At 33.6% G+C, this 26,153-nt stretch overlaps 1 protein-coding gene across 7 annotated transcripts in view; it reads right to left on the reverse strand.

The window, feature by feature from the left end:
* Nucleotides 1-5,622, reverse strand: part of LOC104600353 (bZIP transcription factor 1-B) — a 31,082-nt gene extending 25,460 nt beyond the window's left edge. For 2 of the 7 annotated variants that reach the window (XM_088895423.1, XM_010263250.3), the window contains exons 1-5: nt 5,468-5,614; nt 5,293-5,362; nt 4,849-4,951; nt 4,683-4,739; nt 4,517-4,603 (exon numbers count right to left, since the gene is read on the reverse strand). In XM_088895423.1, coding sequence (XP_088751549.1) covers nt 4,517-4,603; nt 4,683-4,739; nt 4,849-4,905 — 201 coding nt within the window. In that variant the 5' untranslated portion in view covers nt 4,906-4,951; nt 5,293-5,362; nt 5,468-5,614. Of the gene's footprint in view, nt 1-4,516; nt 4,604-4,682; nt 4,740-4,848; nt 4,952-5,040; nt 5,131-5,292 lie in introns of all 7 variants that reach the window. The other 5 variants (XM_010263256.3, XM_088895422.1, XM_010263252.3 and 2 more) reach the window with 4 other exon arrangements.
* Between the last annotated feature and the right edge of the window lie 20,531 nt (nt 5,623-26,153).

Below are 26,153 nucleotides of genomic sequence, written 5' to 3' on the forward strand. Positions count from 1 at the left end.
CATCAACCACCAACTTAGAAATGGAGTTCTTCTTCCTTCTGCCATTAACTATAGCATGGAAAAATTCCGTGTTCCTATCTCCTTCCTTCACCCATTTGTGTCTAGATTTTTGCTTCCAACTAATTTCTTCTTTAAAAAGTATATCCTCCAGATTTTTCCTCAACTCTTTATCCTTTTCCCCATAACAGCCTAGCTCTTCCTTTTGGGAACATATTTGGGTGGGGGTCCTTTTGACTCAAGTTATGAGTTTGAGTGCGATTTGAGCTTTATTGAGGGATCTCAGAGACTTTGACTTAAACAATGTTTTGGCCTTGATTCAAATATTGGAAGGGGTGGTTTTAGACCCTTCAAGGGTGGATAACTGGATTTGGACTTTTCATCCGGTGCCTTTTCTTGTAACTCTTTCTTCAAAGCTCTAGTTCAACCCTTTGATGGCCGTGAGCAACCTTTCCCTACTAAGGAAGTTTGGGGTAAACCGGTTCCACCCAAGATTGGAGCATTTTGTTAGGAAGCTTTCCTAGAAAGGCGCAACACATGTTATTTACTCCAAAGAAAAAGACTTATTTGGTGCTTATCCCTGAATTGGCGCATCCTTTGTAAGGCTACTGGTGAGACTTCCCATCACTTGTTAATCCCTATTCCCCTTTGTCTCAGTTATTTGGGATTGGTTTCTATCTTTGTTTGGTTGCGGGTGGACCCCCTGCCAAATGTAAAAAGCCCGTTTGCTTCTTTCTCTGTCAAGTGGTCAAAGAAGAGGGTAAAAATATTAAGGAGATGTGCAACAGATGCTACTTGCTGGACAATTTGAGAAGAAAGGAACCAAAGGATTTTTTCTAAAATGGAAAGAAGTAGAGATGCCATTGTTGAAACCATTACTATTAAAGTCACTTATTTGGTGAAGTATTTGGATATCTTCGAGGATATCTCTGCAAATGGACTATTTAGGCACTAGAGGAAGTGGCTAGTCTAGCCCCCCACAAAAGCATGAGATGTCCCCTTTGATCTACACCAGTTGTTGGTTTCATTAAGTTGAATTTTGATGGAAGCAATGAAGATAACCTAGGTCCTTCAAGCATTGAAAGAATTTTCAGGGATGAGGAAGGGAAAGTTATTGCTTTATTTAGAGTTGAGATCTTGGCAATAATGGAAGCAACAAAAAGAGAAAAGGAAACTTATATTAGAAAGTTGATTGTTGAAGGTGACTTAATGCTAGCCATATGTTGGCTACAAAAAGAGGAGAATGGAATTTGGAAATTGCTAATGAAAAAAAAAAAAAAAAAGTTTAAGTGACTGACCCAAGGCATGGAGATAAAATTGCAATGGCTAAAGAGAAGTGCTAATTCTTTTGTTGATACACTTACAAAACAAGGGGTGGGAAGGGATTGTTTGTTTTGAGCTTTGTTGTAATTTGAATTTCTTTTCGGGGAGGGTTAACAGAGTCTACCTCTCCCCTTGCTTTATTATATTTGTTTCTTTAATGATGATTAATAAAAGTTTTTGTTGTTGATCAAAAATAATATTAATTATGAACACCTCCTATATTTTCTTTGAGAAAAAAAAATATATATATATATATGCAAGTTATAAATATTGAATCATTATTCATCATTTTCTTCTATAATTTCCAATTCTTCCATTGCAACAAGTTTTGACAAATTGTTCTTTCAATTCCTTGACTTCAATGTCCAAAGCACAGATATGATCTCCTAGCCCCAAGATCTTGTACTTTGTATATAGTAACTCCTCACAATATACACCACCAACTTCAACTGCAATTCCTTTTTAGTTTTTAGGTTGCCTTTTTCAAAGCATGCTACTCCAATGTTTTCTTCACTTCGGAAATTTTTTGAGAAAAAGTACCTACAGAACTTGTACTACATTTTCACAGAAAGGATAGTTGGATTGGATATACAAAAAGGAGAACTCTCTTCCACCTTATGATCACAGTGCAAGGAGTGGCTCCTATATTACTACACTTTCTCATTTAAGCTTCGTGTTTTTCTTAAAAAATTAGCTAATTCATGAGGTATATGCCTCATGCATCTAAAGGTCCTAGTGCTTCATTTCACACATCTATATTTTAGATCATTGCTCCATTCTAGTTCATCTAAAGCAACCTTTGAACAAAATTGGAACCTCGATGAATTCTGCAAAAGTGAATTCTGAGCAATTATACTTTTTTGAATAAATTATACATGGATATATGTACATGCCTAGCACACAAATGTCAAACAAAATACATACCCAATAAAACACCAAGTACAGCATGAACACTTCTAAATATATTTTATAGTGTTTACACTTTCGAAATATGCAAAATGGCATGTTTTAGAATATATACTAGAAAAATAAATCTTTATATGTTAAAAATTTTATTAAATTTGGCAAGGCATAAGTCTTGAGAAATGATATTAGCTTCAAAACTAAATAAAAAGCATGATAAAAGCAAATTATATAGGATACCCCTATTCCCCTACCTCATGTATGCATTCTTTGAAATGTGGGGAAAACACTAACCATCCCCTTTTGACTTGTCACTATGCCACTCAGGTGTGAAAACACTTCTTTATTCCTTTTGAGAGTGTTTGGGTAGTTCCACCCAATGTCAATGCCCTCAGTAGTACAGATTGAGTAAGAAAAATAGGAAGTTCTGAGTTAAGAGGTGTTCTCTGTTAAATCCTTCTACAAGGCTTTGCTGAGGATGGAAACAGAAAGTTTTGAGTTAGGGCGGGGGTTGGGTTGGGGAAACCCCATTCCTCCAAAGGTAGAAGCATTTATATGGCCAGTGGTGTTGGATAGTATCTTGACTTTAGACCATATTCAGAGCAGAAGTGTTCACTTAGCTGGAAGGTGCTACTTGTGTGAGGATGCAGAGGAGACTGTTCTTCACTAATTCAAAGTCTCAAGCTAATTATTACAAATGGCTGGACTGATGTGACAATGAAGCAAGATTGTAAAACCGTAACTTATTGGATGGAGGGAAGGGAGGACATTCCGTGGAGTTACAGACCTTTGATGAGACAGCACTTAACCTAAGCAAAAATTTAAGCATCTCATTCAAATGGGTGCCCAGATCTGCAAACATGCTAGCTGATACTCTAGAAAAATCAGAGGCTGCTAATAGCTTAACCGGATATGTATTTTGCATATATATTTATTCAGATTTTCAGTAAACTTCATGAGATGAAAATTTTACTATGATTGAGTTCGAATCTTATATCTGATTAAGATGTTGAATCAAATTTGAATCTTAATCTTGAAGATCTGTCAGATCTTATCAAATTCGAATCTAGCGGATATTTTATCGAATTAAATTCAAATATACTCCTATATGAATTTGATTCAATCCATTTGCAGCCTTAAATCATTCTTTGGACCATTTGGGATGAGAGGAACGACAGGATATTTAATGACAAAGAGAGATCAAGAGACTCTATCATTGAAAGCATCACGATTAGAGTGACATGTTGTGTTCTTGAGACAAAACTCTTTCACCACGTTACCATGGATGAGATCACTACAGGTTGGCAGTGGGTTGCAAACTCATTTTCAGCAATCAATATCACTAGTAGATGTTGGAGACCCCCTGAATTGAACATTGTCAAACTAAACTTTGCTGGATGCAGCAGGGGTGGTCTTGGCCCATTAGGTACTGAGGATCTCTTCACTCTTCAGGGACTGGAGAGAGGAAATTGCAGCAGTAGACTCTAGCTCAATTGGACTTAGTAGCTCTACCAAATCTGAATTTGCATAAGCCCTGAATCTTCTCTATAATTATGATAATGGTGATATTATTAATAAAGCTTAAAGTTACCAAGAAAAAAGTTTTCTTGAAAAAAATTGCACGCTTTGTTAGAAACCACCCCTAAAAATCAGAATTGCAGTATTAGAAATCAGAAGATGAAGAGTTATCTGGAAGGGGGTTATTCGTGCAATTCCTGTAAAGCTTCCAGAAGATAGGTTAATCCAATTATTTGCAAGCCCTGTATATCACATTATTTTCAACATAATGAAGTCACTTAAATAATTGAAGTTTTTCCTTGATCCGGTTTTCAACTCAGGATGGGGATTATCAGATGCTTCTGGTCAAGTTGAAAATTTGAAATAGCATGCAATAGCCAATTTTAAAGAAAGTGTTCCACTTGATAGATTCAACTTCCACCTGATAGAAGTGAGAAACATAAAAGGAGGTTCAATGTAGAAACTAAGAAGAAGAAAGGCAAGAACGAGGCCAAATAACAGAGGAGCAGAATCAGCAGATCTCTTCCAGTGAATTTTTTCCTCTACTGGTTAAAGTCAAACCCACATGGCCCCAATTGTCTAAAGACTTGTGGAGAGAATCAATACAAGTATGAGGTAGTTAATATGTGAGTGCATTTAGCTGGTTTATGTACTCCATTCCTTTCCTTTCCCAGACCGAGCTGCTTTGTAAGTGAAATAAAGCAAATTATATGCATCAATATATGGATCTAGATGTACTAACCCCATTAGTGGAACTAAGATAAAGATTTTATACCTGAGCTCCCCACATGTACGGGTGAGCCTGGGGACTAGATGCAACCGAAGAATGAAAGAAGCCATGTGGAGGAAGAGGCGAATATGCCTGTTACCCCAACCAAAAGATTAAATACAATAGGAAGCTCGAAATAGAACGACCAAAAGATAATTTTCTCCACCAGTACCTGAAATCCAGCCCACTCGGGATAAACCGCGGCAGTGGTAGTGGCAGAAGGCTGCTCCTGAACAATAGATGAAATATAGAACAGTTTGAGAAAACGCCTGAGATAATAAAACCATAAATCATGGTTAAACGAAACCAAGAAATACAACTTTTACAAGGAAGTAGACCTGCGTTGTAGGCGTCTTTGGCGCCTTTGACGATGAATCCATCTCACTGCTCCCCATAACTTGAGAGCAACTCCAATTAAATGTCCCTCAACACATCAGGTTTCTGTGAAGCATGAATGTCTTAAATTAGTTTCTAATGTGTGTGCAACCATTTGAAAAATTGATGCCCAAAAATTTTAACAGAAACCTTACAAATAATTAGTAACAACCAAGACACTTTACAACCGATCAGGAACAACGCAAAATAGTCTCAAATTCGCTTGACGAGAGAAGGGGGAGAAACTACAAAACCAGAACCCGTAACGCCGAAACAAAATGCAACTTTCAGCTCCGTGACTAGGTATGAACCCCAACCCACTCCAGATCAAAGAACGCAACTAATGCAAGCCCAATAGGCTCATTCAATTGAAATTGAGAAAAATACGCGAGATAGCTGAAACTTACTGGAAAATGGCAGCTTTTCCCTAAAGGATAACAAGAGAAACGATGAGGCAATCCCGACACGAGGCGAAATCTGCTAACAAATTAGGGCAAAATCGTGAACCGGGAAACATTTAATTCCAGCATACTGAATAATATGAAGAACAATACGATGAAAGGAAGGAAAAACGGTTAAGACTTCTTCTTCAAAGAGAAGATTCCATTGCTGTCGTCGTCATCGCCGTTGCCGATAGGATTTCAGTTCAGAGTGAGAGTGAAATCCTTCAGCGACTGGTGTTGTTTGTCTGTTTTAACTACTTCCCTCCCACATACTCTCGCGAGATGTAGCTGTACATGAAATACTGGGAGAGAATATATACTGTATAAATTATAGAGTGGTAGTGGACACTGGACACTGAGGTGGCAAGAAACCTAGGGTTTTTATATTTATTACCAAAAAACAAAGTGAAAATAGAACTTCTCTCCTTTTTGTTTTGGTTAGTGGTTAATTTTCATTTTTAAATTACACTGTAACACGTGTATGATGTACCAGTAAAATGATAGCACAGTGATCAAATGAAATCCCTACTTGGGGATAAAAGTAAAAAATAAAATTCATGGAGGTGCTTGATAAATAGAGGAATTAGAGATGCAACTTGGGCGGGCCTACCTCATACCAGATTGATTTAACTTAACAACGGTGCTCTCAGATGTTGTGGCAGATACGAGTAGGAACACAGGTGAATGCGCTCATCGATCCATGCATTCCTTGGATCCCAAACCACAAACTTACTCCAACACAGGTGAAATGCCCCAACGATACTGATAAGTGTGAATGTAAATATGTAGAGTGTAAAACGGTCCACATAAGGTTGTATTTGGAAACGATACATATAGAGTGTAAATTTGTACTCTTATTTACTTTGCCCGTGTTTGGCAATATTATATTTATGCATTGATAAATGATAGATCAATGCATATTTACATTAATAAGATGTCAAAGTGCATCAATAAAAAATAAGTAAATTTGCATTCAAGTGGGCCTTTGATAAAAAATAAAAATAAAAATAATAATCTTAATCTTTATTGGAATTCATGTTTGTATCCATTACAGCTAAAAGTCTGTTTGGTAAGAAGGTAAATTTGTTAGTGCAAAATTAACCTAATTTTACAGTTTGTATAAACCGTTTTTCACTCTACATATTTGCATTCACACTTATTTGCATCGTTTTCAAACACAGCCTAAATTGCAAAGTTGGGTTAGTTTTGCATCAATAAATTTATCTTCTTACCAAACAGATTTTTAGCTGTAATGGATGCAAACACGAATTCCAATAAAACATGTATTTTTTATCAAAAGGCCACTTGAATGCAAATTTACTTCTTTTTTATTGATATACTTTAAAGTCTTATTATCAACATAAATATGCATTAGAAAATGTGTTTTCTGTCATTTGTCAATGCATAAATGTAATATTGCCAAACACAATCAAAAGTGAACTAGAATACAAATTTACCCTGAACCGGATTTACACTCCATTTACATCGTTTCCAAATGCAACCTAAACAACTTCACCACTCCCTAAAGAGTATGGAACAAAGCCCTTTTGGGCCGCTAGAAGAAAGTATTGACTTGATCACCCAAATTCCCCTCCCACCTCAAAACAAACATGACAGGCTCCTATGGAAAGGATCAACCAATGGAGACTTTTCAGTACTCCGATTGGCTTATAGACCCTTTAATCAGAATCAGACCTCCCAAAACAAGATGAAATGGAAAGAGATCTGGAAGCTCCAAGTTCCCCACAGATGCCAAAATACTCCTCTAGAAATACTATCAATCATAAAGCTGTTAGAACAAAAGACTCGATCTGGAGCCACAACTCCACCTCTTCTTTGAGTGCAACTTCTCAAGAGCAGTGTGGTTGCATGAACAGATCTGTATCCGGCCAGAATCTTTGATAGAGTCAAACACAATGGATGTACGAACTGGTGGCTGCAAAACCACGAAAGCCCAAGAAAATTGAGTAACATTCAGAGGGAAGCAACCAAATCCCCCTGGAGACTGGAGGTCAGCAGAAGAGCAAACGCTTATTCCAACATGCCTGACTTGCAGCACATACAGTGGGAGTCTGGTAGCTAGCATCCCAAAGTCAGATGAAGCCACATGGTCGCCCTCCACAAAACAGTCATTTGTGACACCAACACACACTATGCCACCTCAAGTTTGCTCATTTATTCTTATGAAAAAAAAACATTTGCATTGCAGAAGGACAGCCTAGCCAAGCAAATTCAGCAGCCGAGTATGAACTCTGGGCAGTTGTAAGAGGCTTAAGGAAACTAATCTCTCTCAACATATCCACAGCTTTTATGTTTTCAGATGCTATGGCAGTACTATCTCATCTCAAAGGAACTGTGGGAAACATTAGATGCACCTGGTGGACCACATCAAACATCTAACAAGTTTTTTCTGTTGATATTAAAATAGTGTATGTAAATAGAACTGTAGTAGAAGAGGCCCATGAGATGGCCGAAAAAGAAAAACAATCAAAATCTCTAACTTCAGTGGAACTGTAAATGGGGGCAGGTAATGTTTCCTTCATTTCGATTGGGAAATTGGTTTGGACCGGTCTCAGCATAGAATTCAGTTCTTCCATGAACAGTCGCTGGTGGGCTGGCGGTGATCCCTCTTTTGCTATAGGGTAGAAATTGCCATCTCTCTCTCTCTCTCTCTCACGCGCATGCGCATGTGCACATTGTTGTATGTGTGTGTGTGTTGCAAGTCAGGTTACCTAGGGGTGAAAGTTGGGTGGACTAGGTTGGGTTTTAGCTCAATCCAACCCCAACCCTAAAAATTGGGCCTAAAGCTTGAGCTCGATGTCAAGCCCAACCCGCACTAAAATTTGATGCACTTGGGTTGGGCTCGGGCTCAGCCAATCCAATGACCAAAAAACTTGTTCCATCTGTGGAAAGCACTTTCCCTCCATGAAGTCCTTGTTCAGTCACATGAGATGCCACCCCGAAAAGACAATGGTGTGGTATTCATCCTCCCCCTTCAACAACCACAACACCCAGGAACAACTCGTCCTCCACTGTGTCCAATGCCCTACCTCCTCCGAAGATGGATGATCAGGCTGATTTTGCTACTACATCAGGTAGAACTACTTCAACTCTCAATCTATGTCAGCTTCTTCCAAGCCGGTCCGGCACTACAAAGCGAAGTCGCAAGAGTCTCTCTTCTGCTATTGTTGTTGCTCCAGTTCTCAAGGCCGTCTATGATCTACTATCTCTTTCGAATAAGCGAAACCGCAATGAACAAGCTGAGGTTGTGGGCACAACAAATTTACCTCTGTCGAAGAAGGGCAAAACCTAACACTTTAATGGTGAATCAATTGAAAAAGATGAACAATGTTTGAGGATTAGATACACATTAATTCGTAAAAGGGTAAAATAGGTATTTTGAAAAAATGATCATCTCTTTAACGTTTTTCATCTTGGTCATTGATGGAAGGGAGGTATTTGTTGAATTTTTCAAAAATAAAATGGAGGTTTTTGTTAAAGTGAAATTATAGGAGAGGTTTTTATGATTGTCAAAAAGTTTAGGGGAGGTTTTTTGTATTTTACCAAAAAAAAATTAACGTGAGTTAGAATAATAATTTCAATCATTGGGCTAGTTTTGGACCCAAAACTTTTGAACTAGGGATTTTCTTACTTTTTTTGGGGTTGGGAATGGGCCCTAGCCCAAGTCCAATCCAATCTTAACCTAATATGATTATATGCATATGCATATATATACAATAGATATGTGTATATGCAATTATGCATAAGCATTTGCTTACATAAATATATGCATACACACATGCATGTCAATAGGAACGGCAATGGCACAGGTTTAGGATGGGGATCATTTTCATCATCTTTGATCTTGACTTTCAAGTAAATCCCCGTCCTCAATCACAATTTTCATTAGGGTAAAAATTAACTTCAATCCCTGATCTCTAATGAAGATAGGCTCCCCAACAAGGACCCAAATCCTCATTTTTTTAATTAAATGCTTTTCGGGAAAATATTCACTTTTAATAAAAAAATTAAAATATAAATAACATATAAATTGAAATTTGTGTAGTGGCATTATAATTGCACATAGCTATTTTCAAAAATTAAAATATAAATAATATTTTTTATATAATACAAATACTATTGTATATTTAATATATATAATTGAGATCGAGGTGGGTTGAGGACTTCCACTCCCAATCCTTGTCCCCACCAATAATTTTGCACAAGTTGGGCTTAAATTTTCAATCCTCAGGTTGGGCTTGGGCACAAAAGTTCAGGTTTTAAAATTTGTAGGCTAAGCTTGGGATTAACCCATGGTAAGCTCTAACATGGCCCAACCTGATTATATACATGTATGCATTTAAAAAAAAAAAAAAAACTATACATATATGCATACACACATGTATATCAATTCTTATTGTGGATTTAAAATATATGTATGTATGTATGTATGTATAGAGAGAGAGAGAGATATAGATATAGTGTGCGAACTAATTGACCAACCCAAGCCCAACACAAACCCAGCCTGAGCCTGAACCCAACCCAAGTGCATCAAATTTTAGTGTGGGTTGGGCTTGGGTTGAGCTAAAACCCAACCCAGCCCACCCAACTTGCACCCCTAGGTAACCTGATTGCAACACACACACACAACAATGTGCGTGCGCACACGAGAATGAGAGAGAGATCAATTTATACCCTATAGCAAAAGAGGGATCACCGCCAGCCCACCGGAGATTGTTCATTGAATAACTAAGTTCTATGTTGAGACCGGTTTGAACCAATTTTCCAATCGAAACGAGTTTCAAGGTGATCTTTTCCCTCATCAAGTCAGCCAACAAAATTCTAAGAAATAGAGATAGCAGGTATCAATAGTGGCAAATGGAAGATTGTGTGGATAGGAAGACAAATCAAACTATTAGATTACTTGTTGGACAATGACCCAAAGGACTTATAGCCATGCAAACTGGGAAGTTGGGAGGAAATAAGAATAACCAAAACCTAGAAGGCCTAGATATGACTCAAGTGCTATATACTTTCTTGGGGACGAAAAATATAAATGGGGCGGGGACTCTATAAAAAGAGTGACAAGTACCAATGAAAAGGAAAGGCTATCGACAATTGAAAAGGGAAAAGGAGAAGTAATAAAAGAAAGAAATATTGGGGACAGAGGGAAGGAGTTTTCCAAGAAGAGAGTGGGTCGGACCTAAATCGGATTTGACAAAAGGCAATAAGAGGATTAGATCCGAAAGCATAGATTCTAGTGATGAGGAGAGTAGAAAGAACTAAAGAAAAGAAAATAAGATGAATTTTCTGAAGGACTTGAGCTGGAGTATGTTCTGGACACCCAACTAATGCTCGAAGAACCTGAGGACCCAATGAAAAGGGATAGTCTCTATTCAAGCTCTGATGAAGATATGCAAGTGCCTGATCTGTTGAAAGAAAGAGTTGAAATAGGAAACAAAACTAAGATAGAAACTGGCTCATGAAGCAATTGACTAAAGGAATGTAGGTGAAACCGAAGGCTCAACAAAAATGGAGATATGCATCACTAACACAAAGTTATATTATTGTCATTTTTTTGTTAATGAATGAAAAAAATACAAAATTGTCTACTAGAAGAGAAAGGAGAGACCTATAAAATGTCTAATGGAAAAAAAATGAAAAGGAAAGTGATTGACAGGATGTTGGAAAAAATCAAAAACAAAAAATACAGAATTTTCAAAAGAAAAAATCAAATCATAAGAAACATGGAAGGAGAGGGAAAAAACAGTGGTAATTTTAAAATATGTGAAAAAACATGAAACTTAGAATAAAACAATGTCCCATAGGAAGCAAAATAAACCTATGCATGAAGCTTATAAATTATTAACTGAATTTTGTTCAATAAAAAACTTTGATCGAATGAACTTTGTATCTCTGGAAAGGGTGTAGGAGGCTTCCCTAGTTCAGCCCCCATAGGAAAACTGTTAATCATAAGTTGGAACTATCAAGGGCTGGGCTCCCGCTTGACAGTTCGAGCTTTAAGGAGAGCTTTTTTTTTAAGTAAAACCAAATATCATTTTTTTTATCGAAACTAAATGCTATATTTGGGATTGCTGGGGTGTGGATGCAATAGGTCTTGCTAGAGGTTTATTGGTGCTATGGAATAAGGATGTAAATTTGAAAATTAAGAAAGTAAGTGAAAGACTAATAACTGTTGAAATCATAGAATAGTAGATCCATGGTATGTATCTTTTATTTATGGTGAACGGAATAAGAAAAAGAAAGATTACTTCTTACAAAATTGGAAATGTTTGGCTGATTCAGTTAATGGTCCTTGGATGTGTATAGGAGACATGAATGCAGTTTTTAAAAGGGAGGGCAAAGACAGGAGAGGCTTATGAGAATAAGTGTTTTAAGAATGAACAAATTTTTCTTCTTTTTTTTTGAGAGAGATTGGTTGTAAAACCTTGCCTAGTTATGGACCAAGATTTACTTGGAATAATAAAAGAGAGGGTTGGGATAATGTGAGAGATAAAATAGATATAGTAATGGCTAATGGAGAGTGGATTGAACTATTTCAAGAGGCAAGGGTAATTCATATGGCTCTTGGAGGATCAAATCATACTCCAATTCTTCTGGACATGTCTCCAGAACAAAGAAAATTCAAAAGACCTTTCAGGTTCAAGAATGTGTAGGTCACTCATGAGGATTACTCAATAATCATAGAAAACAATTGGAAAAAAGGTCGAGAACAGTGAAGGTCAAAGGCTAATGATTAAAATTTGTAAAAAAATATTCAATATGAGTTAAGGAAGTGGAACAAAACAATGTTTGGAAAGATTCATGATAAAATCAAAGCTTTGCAAGCCCAACTAAGCTTTTAGAAGAGTGATCCAAGATGTTCCTATAATCAGTTTAGAGTGAATGAAATTGAACACCAATTGGATGAAAAGCTTACGAGAGAGGAAATTATGTGGGTTCAAAAATCTAGGCAAATCTAATTAAAGCTTGGTGACAAGAACATCAAGTATTTTCATCAAGCAACAATAAGGAGAAGAGCCATAAACAAAATTGTAACTCTAAATGATGAAAATGAGAATTGGATATATGGAGAAAATCAAATTAGCAACCTTTTAGTAAGCCATTCCGATGATTTGTTTAAGTCCTCAAACCTTGGAGTGGATAATGGAGTTCTTAATGTGATACAGAAGGTTATTAGTGAAGAAGATAACTTCTGGTTGCAAAAGCAGATAGATGATGAGGATATTAAGGATGCTCTTTTTCAAATGAAGCCAAATAAAGCCCTAAGCCCCGATGGGTATCCGAATTTATTTTCTCAAAAGTATTAGAACATCGTGGGATCCAGTTTCAAAGAAGCAATTAAGGAATTCTTTCAGGAAGGCAAGTTCCATGGGAAAATCAACAAACATTCATAGCACTTATCTGCAGATGCAAACACCCAAAAAGTGTAAATTAGTTTAGGCCCATTAGCTTGTGTAACACAATGTATAAAACCATGGCAAAGATTTTGGTTAATAGGTTAAAGCCCATCATTTCAAAATTCATCAGTCATAACCAAAATGCTTTTGTTCCTGGAAGTTCCATGAGATTATACATTTTATGAAAACTCCCCCCCCCCCCCTAAAAAAACAAAATTTCAAGGCAATAAAGTTAAACATGAACAAGGCATATGATAGAGTTGAGTGGAAATTCATTAAAAGGGTGTTAGAAAAAATGGGTTTTGGGTAGCTTTTCGTAAAGTGTGTAATGATATGCATTTTCACAATTTCATATCAACTTCTTGTTAATGGAAGTCCTAGTAAGAATTTTTTTCCAAGTAGGGGCCTCAAGTCAGACAAGGGGATCCACTATCTCCTTACCTATTTCTAATAGTCTCTGAAGTGTTATCTCTAACTTTTAACCATGCTCATTCAGTAGGTTGTATCTCCGGCATCAAGATCAATCAAAATTGTCCTGCCATCACCCATATGTTTTTTGCAAATGACTCCTATATTTTCTCAAGTAAAAACATTGTAGAATGAGGGGTGATTCTGGAAATCTTTGAAACAATATTGTGAAGCCTCAGATCAAAAGGTGAACTACTGAAAATCCGAAATCTACTTTAGTCCAAAATTTCACCCAAGATTCTGAAAAATTCTAACTATAATGTTGGGAATTAAAAGAGTTAAGCATCCATCAAATTATTTGGGTCTTCTTTGGGAAAATTGAAAAAAAAAAAAAACAATGTCCTTAATTACCTCTATGAAAGACTATAAACCAAATATTCGGGGTGGAAAACATGTTTTTTGTCCAATGTAGGGAAATAAGTCATGATAAAAGTTGTTCTATCAGTTATCCCCTCGTATGCTATGTCTTGATTTTTACATCCTAAAGTTATTTGTAACAATCCAACTATGATTCAAAGGAAGTTTATGTGGGGGGAGACAAAAGAGAAAAAAAAGGATGAATTGGGTTAGTTGGGCTAATATCTGTAAGATAAGTTCACGAGTGGTTTGGGATTCAAAGACCAACAATATTCTAACTTGGATTTGTTAGCTAAACTAGCTTGGAGGTTTTGCATCAATAAGGAGAGCTTATGGGGAAAATTTATCAAAGGGAGGTACTTCAATAGGAAAAACTTATGGAGTTTAGAATCTCCACAAAATTGTTATTGGGGTTGTAGGAGTCATCTTGTTGGAAGGGATGTGCTAAGGGGTGGGGTTTGTTGGAATATAGCGAATGGTGAGGAGATTGATGTTTGAGATGAGACCTAGATCTAAGGGACTCAACACTTTCAACCAATGGGGCCAAGACCCAAAAATGAAAATGGGATTTATGTTAAAGACTTAATTGATAATACCTCTAAGACTTGGGATGTCCAAAAATTACAAGAGTTTTTTTATCAAAATTTAATTAATACTATTTGTAGAATGGATATCCCTAGAAGTGGGGGGAAGATAATCTTAATTGGATCCCATATTCAAATGGAAATTTCTTTGTTAAATTTGCATACCGGTTTGTTGTTAACAAAAATTCAGAACTTTTACAAAGAAGGTCTCCATTCAATATGACCCCAAAACTTTGGAAGAAAACTTGGGGATTAAAGATCCCTCCAAAAAGTGAAGCATTTCATATGGAGGTGTTGCCTAGATAGAATAGCTGTGAATCATGTCTTGTTTAAAAGGAATGTCTCTTCCGATGATCTATGTAAAATTTGTGGAACAACCTCTAAGAGATTATGCATGCTCTTTTCCAATGCGGTCATTTACTGATTGGTGGGCCTGGTGGTTATCTCAAGAGGATTCCATCAAAGGCCCAGATGATTATGTGTTAGAGCACTCGACAATCATATTATAGTTTATTTGGAAATCCATAAATGATATTGTCTTTGAAAATTCCATGCCTAATCCACACATATTTCTAATTACTATTTGCATGTGGATGATGGAAGTCAGGAGAGTTTCCCCTCCAAAATTAGTTGTCTATTCAAAGATTAGCCGGCTCAAGAGTTAGTTTTTTGAATAATTGGAACAACTTTTTTGGTGCTAAAGCCTTAACTAATGGTAAATTCAACTCTTCGGCGCCCAATGGTTTTGGTTTATGGCTTGCAAATGGTCATGAAGAGTTTTTGTTTGCAAAGTGTGGCCCGTGTAAAGTGATTTCAGCTTTTTATGATAAAACGATAGCAATTATTGAAAGTTGTTTTGTTGCTAAAAACTTTGGATTCCATAACCTATGCATCTTTTGTGACTCCTATAATGTCGTTAATGTGTTATCCAAGAGGTCTTTTGGTTGTGATCCTGAAGTTTGGCCGCTACTTCATAGTTTGTATGTTTTTTTCAGATGTCAGGCTTATCTTTTGTTGTGCAAATAGAGATTCAATTAGTTCAGCTCATAAGCTGGCTATTTGAGGAAACTCACTTTCGGAGGAGTATTGGACATCTTCTCCTTTGTGGATGCTCCCCCTATTGCCCCCGATCCAACAAGGGAAGATGGTGTTGCTGACAATGATACCCATAGTGGGTTCCCACCCTTACCCATCTCAATTGGATTTTTTTTCTTGAAAAATAGATTTTGGGGTGGGTATAGGTTTTGGGATTTCACAACTTGTACGGGTATAGGTAGGGTATATAGTATTAGGCTAAACCCGAGCCTACTCGACCCACATATTGTTGAAAGGCAAGTGAACTTATGTATTAGGTATTGAATTTAATAATATTTTGAATTTCATGCGAAGGACAATTAATAACTTATTTGTTTTCTACGTTTTTTAATCAAATAATTAGAAAATGTGATGCTTGTTTATGCTATTTTACTTGTTTATTGCTTATGTATAACAGGAAATTAGATGTTGGTTCTAGACCCAACCTGTCCACTGTCAAATGTAGGGAGGGATTTGCATTTTCATGCATGGAAAGAGTTTAGATTTTAAAAATCCAAACTGTTATGGATTTTGGAAGGGTATGGGTTGGGAAATCTAAGGAAGTGAATAGGGTCTAAAATTTATAAAACCCTCTTCAAACCCGCATGTTGCTATCTTTGATAGATAGATCTTAACAGAAAACTCAAATTTTTTTTCTCTTGGTACTATGACATTCAACGTGGTTGTTCAACGTAAACAACCATCTTTTTATTGGTATTGTGGTATTTCAGACAATAGAGGTAGACATCTTAACATAAAACTCAAATTTTTTTTTCTTATTTGATGTTTCTTTTATTGCCCCTTTGTGTCAAACTTGATGCAAAATATGGCATTCCAATTTAAAAATGAATGACTTTTTTTAGGACACCAAGTTAGCATCATTTTGAACTTGAAATAGAAAATAAAGTTGAAGGTATCAATATGTATGATATGCAAAAATTGTGTACCACACAATTCAAAGGGCATACACATTTATATTGTTTATTCTCTATGGTTGCATTGAACTAGTACATATCTTGGAGGAGTATTAATGCTAAGGATGTAACTCGAGCGAGTCCAACCAAAGTCTAAATTAACCTAGTTCGTACTTCTACACAGGCCTAGCTTGGATTTTTGATCCTCAGGCTGAATCTAGGCCGAAGACATTGGGCTTTTTTGTTTTTTGGGTTTGCATAAATACAATCATGCACACATATTTTGGAGTGGGTTCATTGATCAACCCAAACTCAGCCTAGGCCCGGATTGGAAACATTGGGCTTGACATCAGGCTTGGTTTGAGCTCAAACCTTAGGCCCAAATCTTAGGATTTGGCCTAGGTTAAGTATGAATTCAGTCCAGAGTTCGCCCAACTTGCACTCCTGATTGACCTTCAAAGTAACAGGATGTCCTAATTTGTAGAATTTCTTGCATCAATGGGAATACAACTACAAGATGTTGTCTTCAGGATGTTACAACAACATGTCTTATGGTTATGGAGGACCCCATTATAACAACATAGCGAAAAGCGTTTGAGATGTCCGGGTGTAAAATCATGTATGTAGCAAATGTGATCTTATGAATAAAGTATGAGAAAATAAAATGAATCCACATATGATATTGGCAAGGAGTAATGTTTAAAAACTTATAACCCCATCATAAAAATTTACCTTTGGGGATAAAGGTATTAAGATTTTCCTTACCTTCGGGGATAAAGGGACTTATGCACCCCTTCTATTACTTTACACTGTCAGGAATCTAACAACAACTACTGATGTCATGGATTTAAATATATTATAATATCAATTTTGCCCTTTTTAAAATCATCACATGGTTGATGACCAAAATACCTTTAAATCTTGAATAAAAAATTGTAAATCTTTAACAAAAAAACCTTTTAAACTTTACCCAAAAATGGGTTTATTTATGTTATAAAAAATAAAATACTAAAACATATTACTCACATTAACAGTTTAAGGATAAGGTTGGAATTAGGAAAAATCTATTAACTTGGTAGAAAGAATTACTATGTGCATGATAGACATTTAATGTTTCTATCCACTTAAAAATAATGAAAAGGCTCTTCAAATCTAGGGTTGTTCACAGGTCGGGTTGGGTTGGTTTACTAAGATTTTTCCAATTGACCCGACTTGGTCGGGTTACCTAAAATTGAAACCGAAACCGACCCTATGTTAAGCAAAACTGACCTAGTCGGTTTGAGTCGGTTTGGATATGTTTTGGCTCTACTTAGTGGTGACTTAGTTGTTGTTCAAGTGTTCATTTTTTGCTCTACATTCCCAAAGGAAACCAACATTTCCTTAATGTTTTGTGGCCCATCCATGGATCTAGTTGTGAAGGGAGCAGAGTTTGAGAGTACTATTTGCTAACTATTGTCCACTTGCACTATAGAGATGAGAGATATATAGGATATGCTATAGATGATCATTAATCATCCACAATCAATGGTTAAATTTGTCAAAAAACAAGAACTACCGAATCCTCAATCAATAAAATTGTAATCCAGCTTTCATTTCAATCCAAACCCATTACCCAAGAGTCCAAGACAAATCTGAATTCAACTCAAGTAAAGAATAAATCTTCATGTAAAAACAAGTGTCAAGTAAGATTTAAAAACAATCATAAATTGAACATCATTTCAGCCATATCCTATGATAAAATTTAAATAAATGAATCACAAAAGTTGTTCATTAATCACTAATCCAAAGTTGCTTGCAACCATTAAAAAACTAGGTGGCCTAATGGGCTTTGGAACTTCATGTTTGAAGAAGAAATGCTACAATGCTAATGACTCAACTATCAAGAAACAAACAATGAAAGTTTGTTTTAGATTGTCACATTACTTGGAAAATGAAATTTTAAATTGTAGAAAAAATAATTACACTTGTAAAGATTATTAAGTCTTACCAAAATATCAATCATCATCACTTAATTACACTTGTTCCATTGTTCATGAGAAATCTAAAACAAAGAAACAAATATTAGTATGTAACCCAAAAAATTACATAAGTTATAAATAATATTATGAAATAAAGCTTATTTACAAGATAACAAATATTACCTAATGCAATTTCTTCATATTTTTCCACTTCATCTATAGTTTTTCGAACATCAATTGGGATTGGTTTGGACCGTAACCAATCTTGGCCACATATAAGAGCCTCCACCATTTTTGGAGATAGTGGACTCCTAAATGGATCAAGTAAACGTCCACTTGTGTTGAATGCCGATTTAGAAGCAACTATAGAAATTGACATGGCCAAGACATCTCTTGCTATTTGAGAAAGTATATGATACTTTTGAAAATTCATTTTCCACCAAATCAAAATGTCAAATGAATCACTTGGCTTTTCACAACTCTCTAACAAATACCTTGCAACCTCATATTTACTTTCTACACTATCTCTACTTTCTAAGTGTTTTTGCAAATTAAGATGCTAAGAATCTCCATGTATCTTTTTCATTATCATCAAAATCCATTTCATTATAAACTTTACTTGAACTTGATGCTTCATGTCCAACATTCAAATTTGAATTGCATTCATGATCAGGATAATGATAATATAAACGATTAAGAGTTTCCTCTACTCTCTTAGTCACCTCTCTAGCCCTCAAACTATCATATATTTAACCAAAACAAAGTTTCACATATTTTAATTTGTACCAATGATCCAAAACAATGGCAACATATAACAAGGAATTCAGATTTTCAAGGTTCTCCCAATATTTATCAAACTTTCGTTTCATGCGTTCTGCCATAGAACTCAAGAGCCTGTCTCCACTTCTAGACAAATGAACCAACCTAATTTGCAATACCACAAGTTCATGAAAAAATGCATTTGATTAACATAAAGAGATCCTGGAAACCGTAATGTTACATTATAAAAAAGCTTTAGAAACTTCACAAAACATCTGCCGTTATCTCAACCATCATAATTAGGAGGCCCAACATGCTTATTCCCTCTCCCTTTTCCTCTCCTATTCCCACCTCCACTCTCATCATTCTCATCCTCATCATTGCCTTCAAATTATAAGAGATATCTTGGGTCATCCTCACCTAACCGGTCAAAAGCTCTTTCAAAATTTTCAGCAACTTTCAACATCAAATAGGTAGAATTCCACTTAGTCTCAACATCAAGGTATACAAGATTATTATTTTCTATTTTCTCATTCTCAACACACATTTTGAAAGTTTGAAACCTAGATGGGGATGATCTCACATATCTTACTACATTTCGGATTTTGAGAATAGACTCATGCAAGTCTTCCAATCATTCTTTCACTATCAAATTCACAATATGAGCAGAACATCTTAAATGCACGAATTCATGTTCTAAGATGGCGCATTTCCAATCCTAGTTCTTCTTTTTAAATATTTAATTGCACCATCATTAGAAATTGCATTATCAACAGTAATTGTAAAAATTCCATCAATGCTCTATTCTAGTAAGCAATCCTCAATAGTCTTATCGATTGTTTCTCCCTTGTGATTAGGAACTTGACAAAAGTTTAATTTTTTTTGTTCAAATTCCATTCACTATCAATTCAATGTGCTGTTAAGTACATATAATTTAAATTTTGGATTGATGACCAAGTATCAGTGGTAAGACATATACGTTGATTTTTCATCACTTTTTGTAGTTTCATCTTCTCATCAAGAAAAATTTTCATGCAATCTCTAGAAACTGTGATACGGGATGGGACTGTAAACTTAGGTTGCAAAGCTCGAGAGTAGTTCTTAAATCCTTTCCCCTCCATAATCTTAAAAGGCAATTCATCAATTATAACCATTTTAGCAAGTTCATTTCTATCTTCCTCAACACTAAAAGTCACTACTTTTAGCTTACCAGTAGTGAAATCATCTTTTTCTCTTTCATTTTTAGGCTCAAAAGATAATGTCTTTTGCCTTTTATCAATCCTATAGGGATATTTCATGCACTGTTGTTGCAAATGACTCCACATGTTACTAGTGCCATGATTTTTTGTGTCACATGCGTAGTGTTTGCCACAATAGTTACATGCAACCCTATGTTCATCCTTATCCTCCATTTTAGTGAAATGGTCCCAAATTTCTGATTTTAATATAGAACCTTGCCTTTTGTTTTGCTTAGTGGGGTGTGTCCTAGTAATTTTACGAGGACCATGGGGATTTTTTACTGGATTTGCAGCATCAGAATCTTGTTGCTTTGAGCCCATTGCTACTGGATTTTCAACTTCATCAACCCCATGCACATTTTCATTTATTTTAGGATCCATCTGAAAACAAAATACCATTATAAATTTATAATGATTATTGAGTTTCTCAAGATGAACATCCCTAATGTAACAAATTAAGAAAAAAGCAACTAATTGGTTATAATAAAAAACTATATATGCTATTTTTTTATCTAACATCAATAAAACTGAAATATATAAAATAATTAAAACATGTTTCAGTTTCCAAAATATATATTCTGATATTATATATATCTGATATGTTTCAGATTTTGAAATATATATATGATATTATATTATATTATATATATATCTTATATATTTCAGTATATATAGTTTTTGTGCAAATTATGAAATTACTATAAATATCTATTACTATATTTCAAATATATATATGAAAAATATATATTCCGAAATATATCAGATATATATTTATTGAAATATATATATATTTATTATATATTTCAGATATATATTACTATATTTCAGTTTTAATATATATATATATATATATATTTCAGATATATTCCTATATTTCCGCTTTATATATAATATTTATTTATTTATTTCGGAAATATACATATTATATATAAAATTTCAGAATATATTTTCTGGAATATATTTAAAATTGAAATATATAATAATATAAAAATACATAGTTTTTGTGCAAATTATGAAATTACTATAAATATCTATTACTATATTTCAAATATATATATGAAAAATATATATTCCGAAATATATCAGATATATATTTATGGAAATATATATATATATTTATTTATTATATATTTCAGATATATATTACTATATTTCAGTTTTAATATATATATATAATATTTATTTATTTATTTCACAAATATACATATTATATATAAAATTTTAGAATATATTTTCTGGAATATATTTAAAAATTAAAACTGAAATATATAATAATATAAAAACACATAGTATATATATATTTCGGAAATACACATATTATATATAATATTTAAAAATATATTTTCTGGAAATATATATCTGATATATTTCAGAATATATACTTTTTAGATATATATTTTTTCAGATATTTCGGTTTTGCATAAAATATATTTAAATTAAAACCGAAATATATATTTAAATAGATTAGGTTTTTCATACAAAACTGAAAACTAAAGTTTTTAAGATATTTTCTGAAAATATATTTAAAACTGAAATATGTATTTTAGAAATATATATATATATATATATATATATATATATATATATATATACAAAAATATACATACAAATATATTGGAATATATATTTTCTGGAAATATATATCTGACATATTTCAGAATATATATTTTTAGATATAGATTTTTTCAGATATTTCAGTTTTTATGCAAAACTGAAATATCTTTATTTAACCGTTTTAAATATAAAATATATTTAAATTAAAACCGAAATATATATTTATATATATTAGGTTTTTCGAACAAAACTGAAGTTTTTTGTGCAAATATATCATCATTAACTGGATTTTTTTCAAAGCTTAAACTTAAATAAAACACAAATAAAATATATCAACTTGTAACATTAGTTAAATTAAATAAATTGAATAAAAAATACTAACCTTTGAATGACTGAATGTGATGCTTGTTAGTTGTTGCTTGAGTCTTAAGAAGTTGAGAGTTGAGACTTGAGCTTGAGTTGAGAGAATGAGAAGATGGGAGTTGGGAGAGCCAAGTTCGAGTGATGTCTTGAAGTTGAGACTTGAGAATTTGAAATTTGAAATTTTTTATTCTTGAGAGTCAAATTGTATTAGAGATTGTGCTTGAGTTGAGGGGCTAAGGGGTGGACCAAGTTAGAAGTTATCAAGAAAATAGAAAGTCAAACTCTATTAGAGAAAGAAGACTGAAATTTGTATATTTCAAGAAACCTTCTAATCTAAGTAAAAAAGGACACCTAATTCTAATTGTAAGTGTTTGCCTATTTGATGTAAAAAACCATAAAAACTAGGATCCTTTGATTCTATTCTTTAAACTTTTCCAAAAATATGCAGGACTAGGGATTCATTGTCTAATTGTCTTACAATACTTGACATTAATGTCATTCCTAACTAGAAGACTAGAAATTAAGTTAGGTTGTAAGTAGGATAGAGACAACTTAGTTAAGTAGGAACTAAGTAGGTTGTAACTACTAACTATGAACAAGCTACTAAGTCGGTTCGGTTTGGGTCGATTTCGGTTTTCATGTCAGTTTATGATTTTTTATAACCCGAAACTGACCGGTGCTGAAGAAAACCCGACCAACTCAAGTTGGGTCGGTTTGGGTCTTCTTATGAACAGCCCTATTTAAATCCCTTTATCTCTAAAAGTTAGAGGAGGTTTAAGGGCATGTCAAATGGTCAACATTGATGGGAGGTTAAAGGCTTTGTCAAAAAGTTGAGGGGGGTTTAATGGATTTACCATAAAATATATTTGTGATGTTCAGGTGTAGCATCATGTGAGTAGTAAATCTGATATTGCCAAAGGAAGTCTGAAAAACTAAAAAGAAAAAAAAAAGAGTTCGACCATGATAGAAGCATTCTTTTAGAAGTGAGTTGGGCTAGTTTTTTTTTTTTTTAACTGCCTTTCACTCTCCATTTTTTTTTCTTTGCTTTCTCATCTTTTATTGGTGTGGAAAATAACGAGGTCAAAGAGAAAATTACTTTTCTATTTTTTTAAACGTTTCTTTGTTTCTTACTTCAAATGGAAAATGTTACAACACGAGATGAGGGATCGTTCAAGTTGGGGTTTTTGTCTAAAAGTTCCTTCATCTTCCCGTATCCTTCGTCATCCAAAATAAGGAAAAAAGTTCTTTCTCATTAGTAACTTATATATATATATATAAAAGATTCATGCCTTGCTCCATTACCCCCACCATGCATTATCCTTAATTCTCTCTCCCCTCCTCTTCCCACCACTCCCGTTAAGACATGTCACCATTTCCAACTCAATTACCTAAAAATATTCCTAAAATCTCTCTCCCCCAATTTATATCCACTCTCCCTCATTTAAAATATTCATATTAATTAATAAATAATTAAATATGGTTAATATTTAACCTAACCCATAATGAATGACTATTAAACAGTGTTATTACCAAAATTTAATAAATTACCAAAAATTAATAAATATTGTTATTAATTAACTCATCATGACTTTTTAAAGTATTTTGGGTAAATATTGTTATATTCATATTAATTAACAACATTTTATATAAATTGAAAACTCTTTAATTAATATAAAATTGAGAATTATATTTAACAATTATCAAAAGTATAAAGTTTTAGTTATTGTTATTATTATAGTTAATAACCGAATGCAGATGAACAAAATATTATAATATTGGAAAATGAAACTACTAATAATTTATATTGGAAATTAAAAGATAAATTAGTTTAATTTTGTTAGTAAACTACCTAATAAAAATAAATATTTAATAACAATTTAAAATAATTTTCAAAAAATCTCCATAATTACACAAATGTAATAAAATTTTCAATAAATCATAAATGTACATTTTCGTAAAATGACATTTTGGAAATAAAAAGATATAAAATTTTTGAAAGTTTATTTAAAATGTATTAAATAATTATTGAAAATTATTGGAATATTTTGGAAATATGAATTTTTTTACATTTGATAGATTTTGGAAAACTATCGAAAAATTATGTAATTTTCATTGTAAATTATTGAAAATTATTAAAGATAAATGAATATGGGAAAGGGAAAATTATAATTTGAACAAATAATTACACAAATTATTAAGATAAATTAGTATAATATTGGAAAAAAAAAGAAAATCTTTATTATTTTATATTAGAAAATATAAGATAAATCAGTGTAATTCTATAAGTAAACCACTTAAAAAGAAAATAAATTATTTAATAAAAATTTAAAAATTACACAAATGTAATAAATTTTCTAAAATTTTCATAAAATTACATTTTTGAAAATTAAAGACAATTTTAGGGGGTGTTCTGTAGCGTGTAGGTAAGAAATTGGGTGGTGTGTTTTCATCCACACCATAAGTAGTGTGTTGTGGGTGAAAACACACCATACCTCAACATGGTAGTAGTTTTGCACCATGGACAAAAATGTGTGGACCGAACCACACCACACCTCCACAAGTGTTTTACAAGGTGTGGTGCATTTCACTCCACACCTTGTGTTTGATTCATTGCATTTCAGCTACAACATTTGAGATGACCTATGCCATTAATCACTAATAATATTTTATTTTTAGTAATATACACAATAGAAAAGTATTAATAAATTGGTAAGAACATTAATATTTAATAACAAATAATGATATTAATATTAATTAGAACTAAGTAGTAATATTAGTGAAGAGGTGAAGAGGTGAAAAGGTGAAGAAGTGAAGAGTTCACTATTAATAAATTAACATTATTTAAACAGAAATTCGATTTTAATCAAATGCTTTTTCTTACCAAAAATAAGATGCTTATTAACCTACCTTACCCCAAATAACATGCACCACCAAAGCATGAACAAAGATGCAATCTCGACCAAAAAATCTAGTAGCTATTCATACATAGTTAATTTACAAACATAATGAAATTCAATGTAGTTGTTATCCAAATAGATTTCTCTTCTTTGTTTCCTAAACTATTAGCTCTATATTCACCAAGTAGAGATTTTTTTTTTTTTTTGAGAAGTGGTGGTAATTATATATATCAAAAGGAGGAAAAGCATTCCTCAGGCAACATACGAAGACCACATAAGACACCAACAAGAAAAATAGAAAACATCTAACACAAACAACTAACAGGCAACATACAAAGACCACATAATACATTGAATGAATCATCCCATAAGATTTGATGCCAATGACCTGATAGAGAGGGAAACTGTAAGCATGTGGACTCCTTGTAAATGCTCACCCACAAAAAGTAGGATCTCTCCATTCTTCCTATTATTGCTTCCAGGGAGAGATTTTTTCACTGAACACTCTCTGATTGTGTTCTTTCCACAGGGTCCAGCAAATGACAAGGGGTATCGGCTTCCAAATCATACCAATAAAAGTTGAAAATGGAAGGCATAAAAAGAACCTAAATAATATTCACAAAACATGCCACAGAGGATTAGAAACATATAACTTGCAAGAAATTTAAGCTAATGCATAAGTATCATGATTGTTTGTCCAACCTCAAAGAAGGAGCATGTAATTTGTTGCATACATCAAATTGTATACAGTCTTACATACAGCAAATTGTACCTCAAGATCAAACACTATAAATTACAGCCAATCTAACTAAAATTCAGATTATGCAAGACTCTAACTTTAATTGTATATTGTGGACCTTCATAGTTTATTCATCCTCAAAGAAAACTTCAATTAGATACCAAATTCTTAAAACCTTTAAGAAAGTGAAGCTCCTTAACAGAAAATTTCAATTCAGATTACATTCCCGAGCTCGACTAAGCTAGAGAATTGGGAGTGTTGGTTGCATCTTTATAGTTGAACTGATAGGGTCCCAATAGAGGGAGAGACAGAGTTAGTGATCAAATTTTCACCAAGATTAGTATGCGAGAACCAATAATGAAAGGGAATTAACATGAGGAATACTATGTCAGATATCTATCACATGCATTTTACTTGGAAACCTAAACCTGAGTTAAATGGTTTGTATACATAGCCATGGCTGTGGCAAAGGCTCTCTAAGACTTAAACATTTAATTCA

The sequence above is a fragment of the Nelumbo nucifera genome, chromosome 1 (assembly GCF_055504915.1).
Source record: "Nelumbo nucifera cultivar China Antique chromosome 1, China Antique-T2T, whole genome shotgun sequence".
NCBI classification, from domain to species: domain Eukaryota; kingdom Viridiplantae; phylum Streptophyta; class Magnoliopsida; order Proteales; family Nelumbonaceae; genus Nelumbo; species Nelumbo nucifera.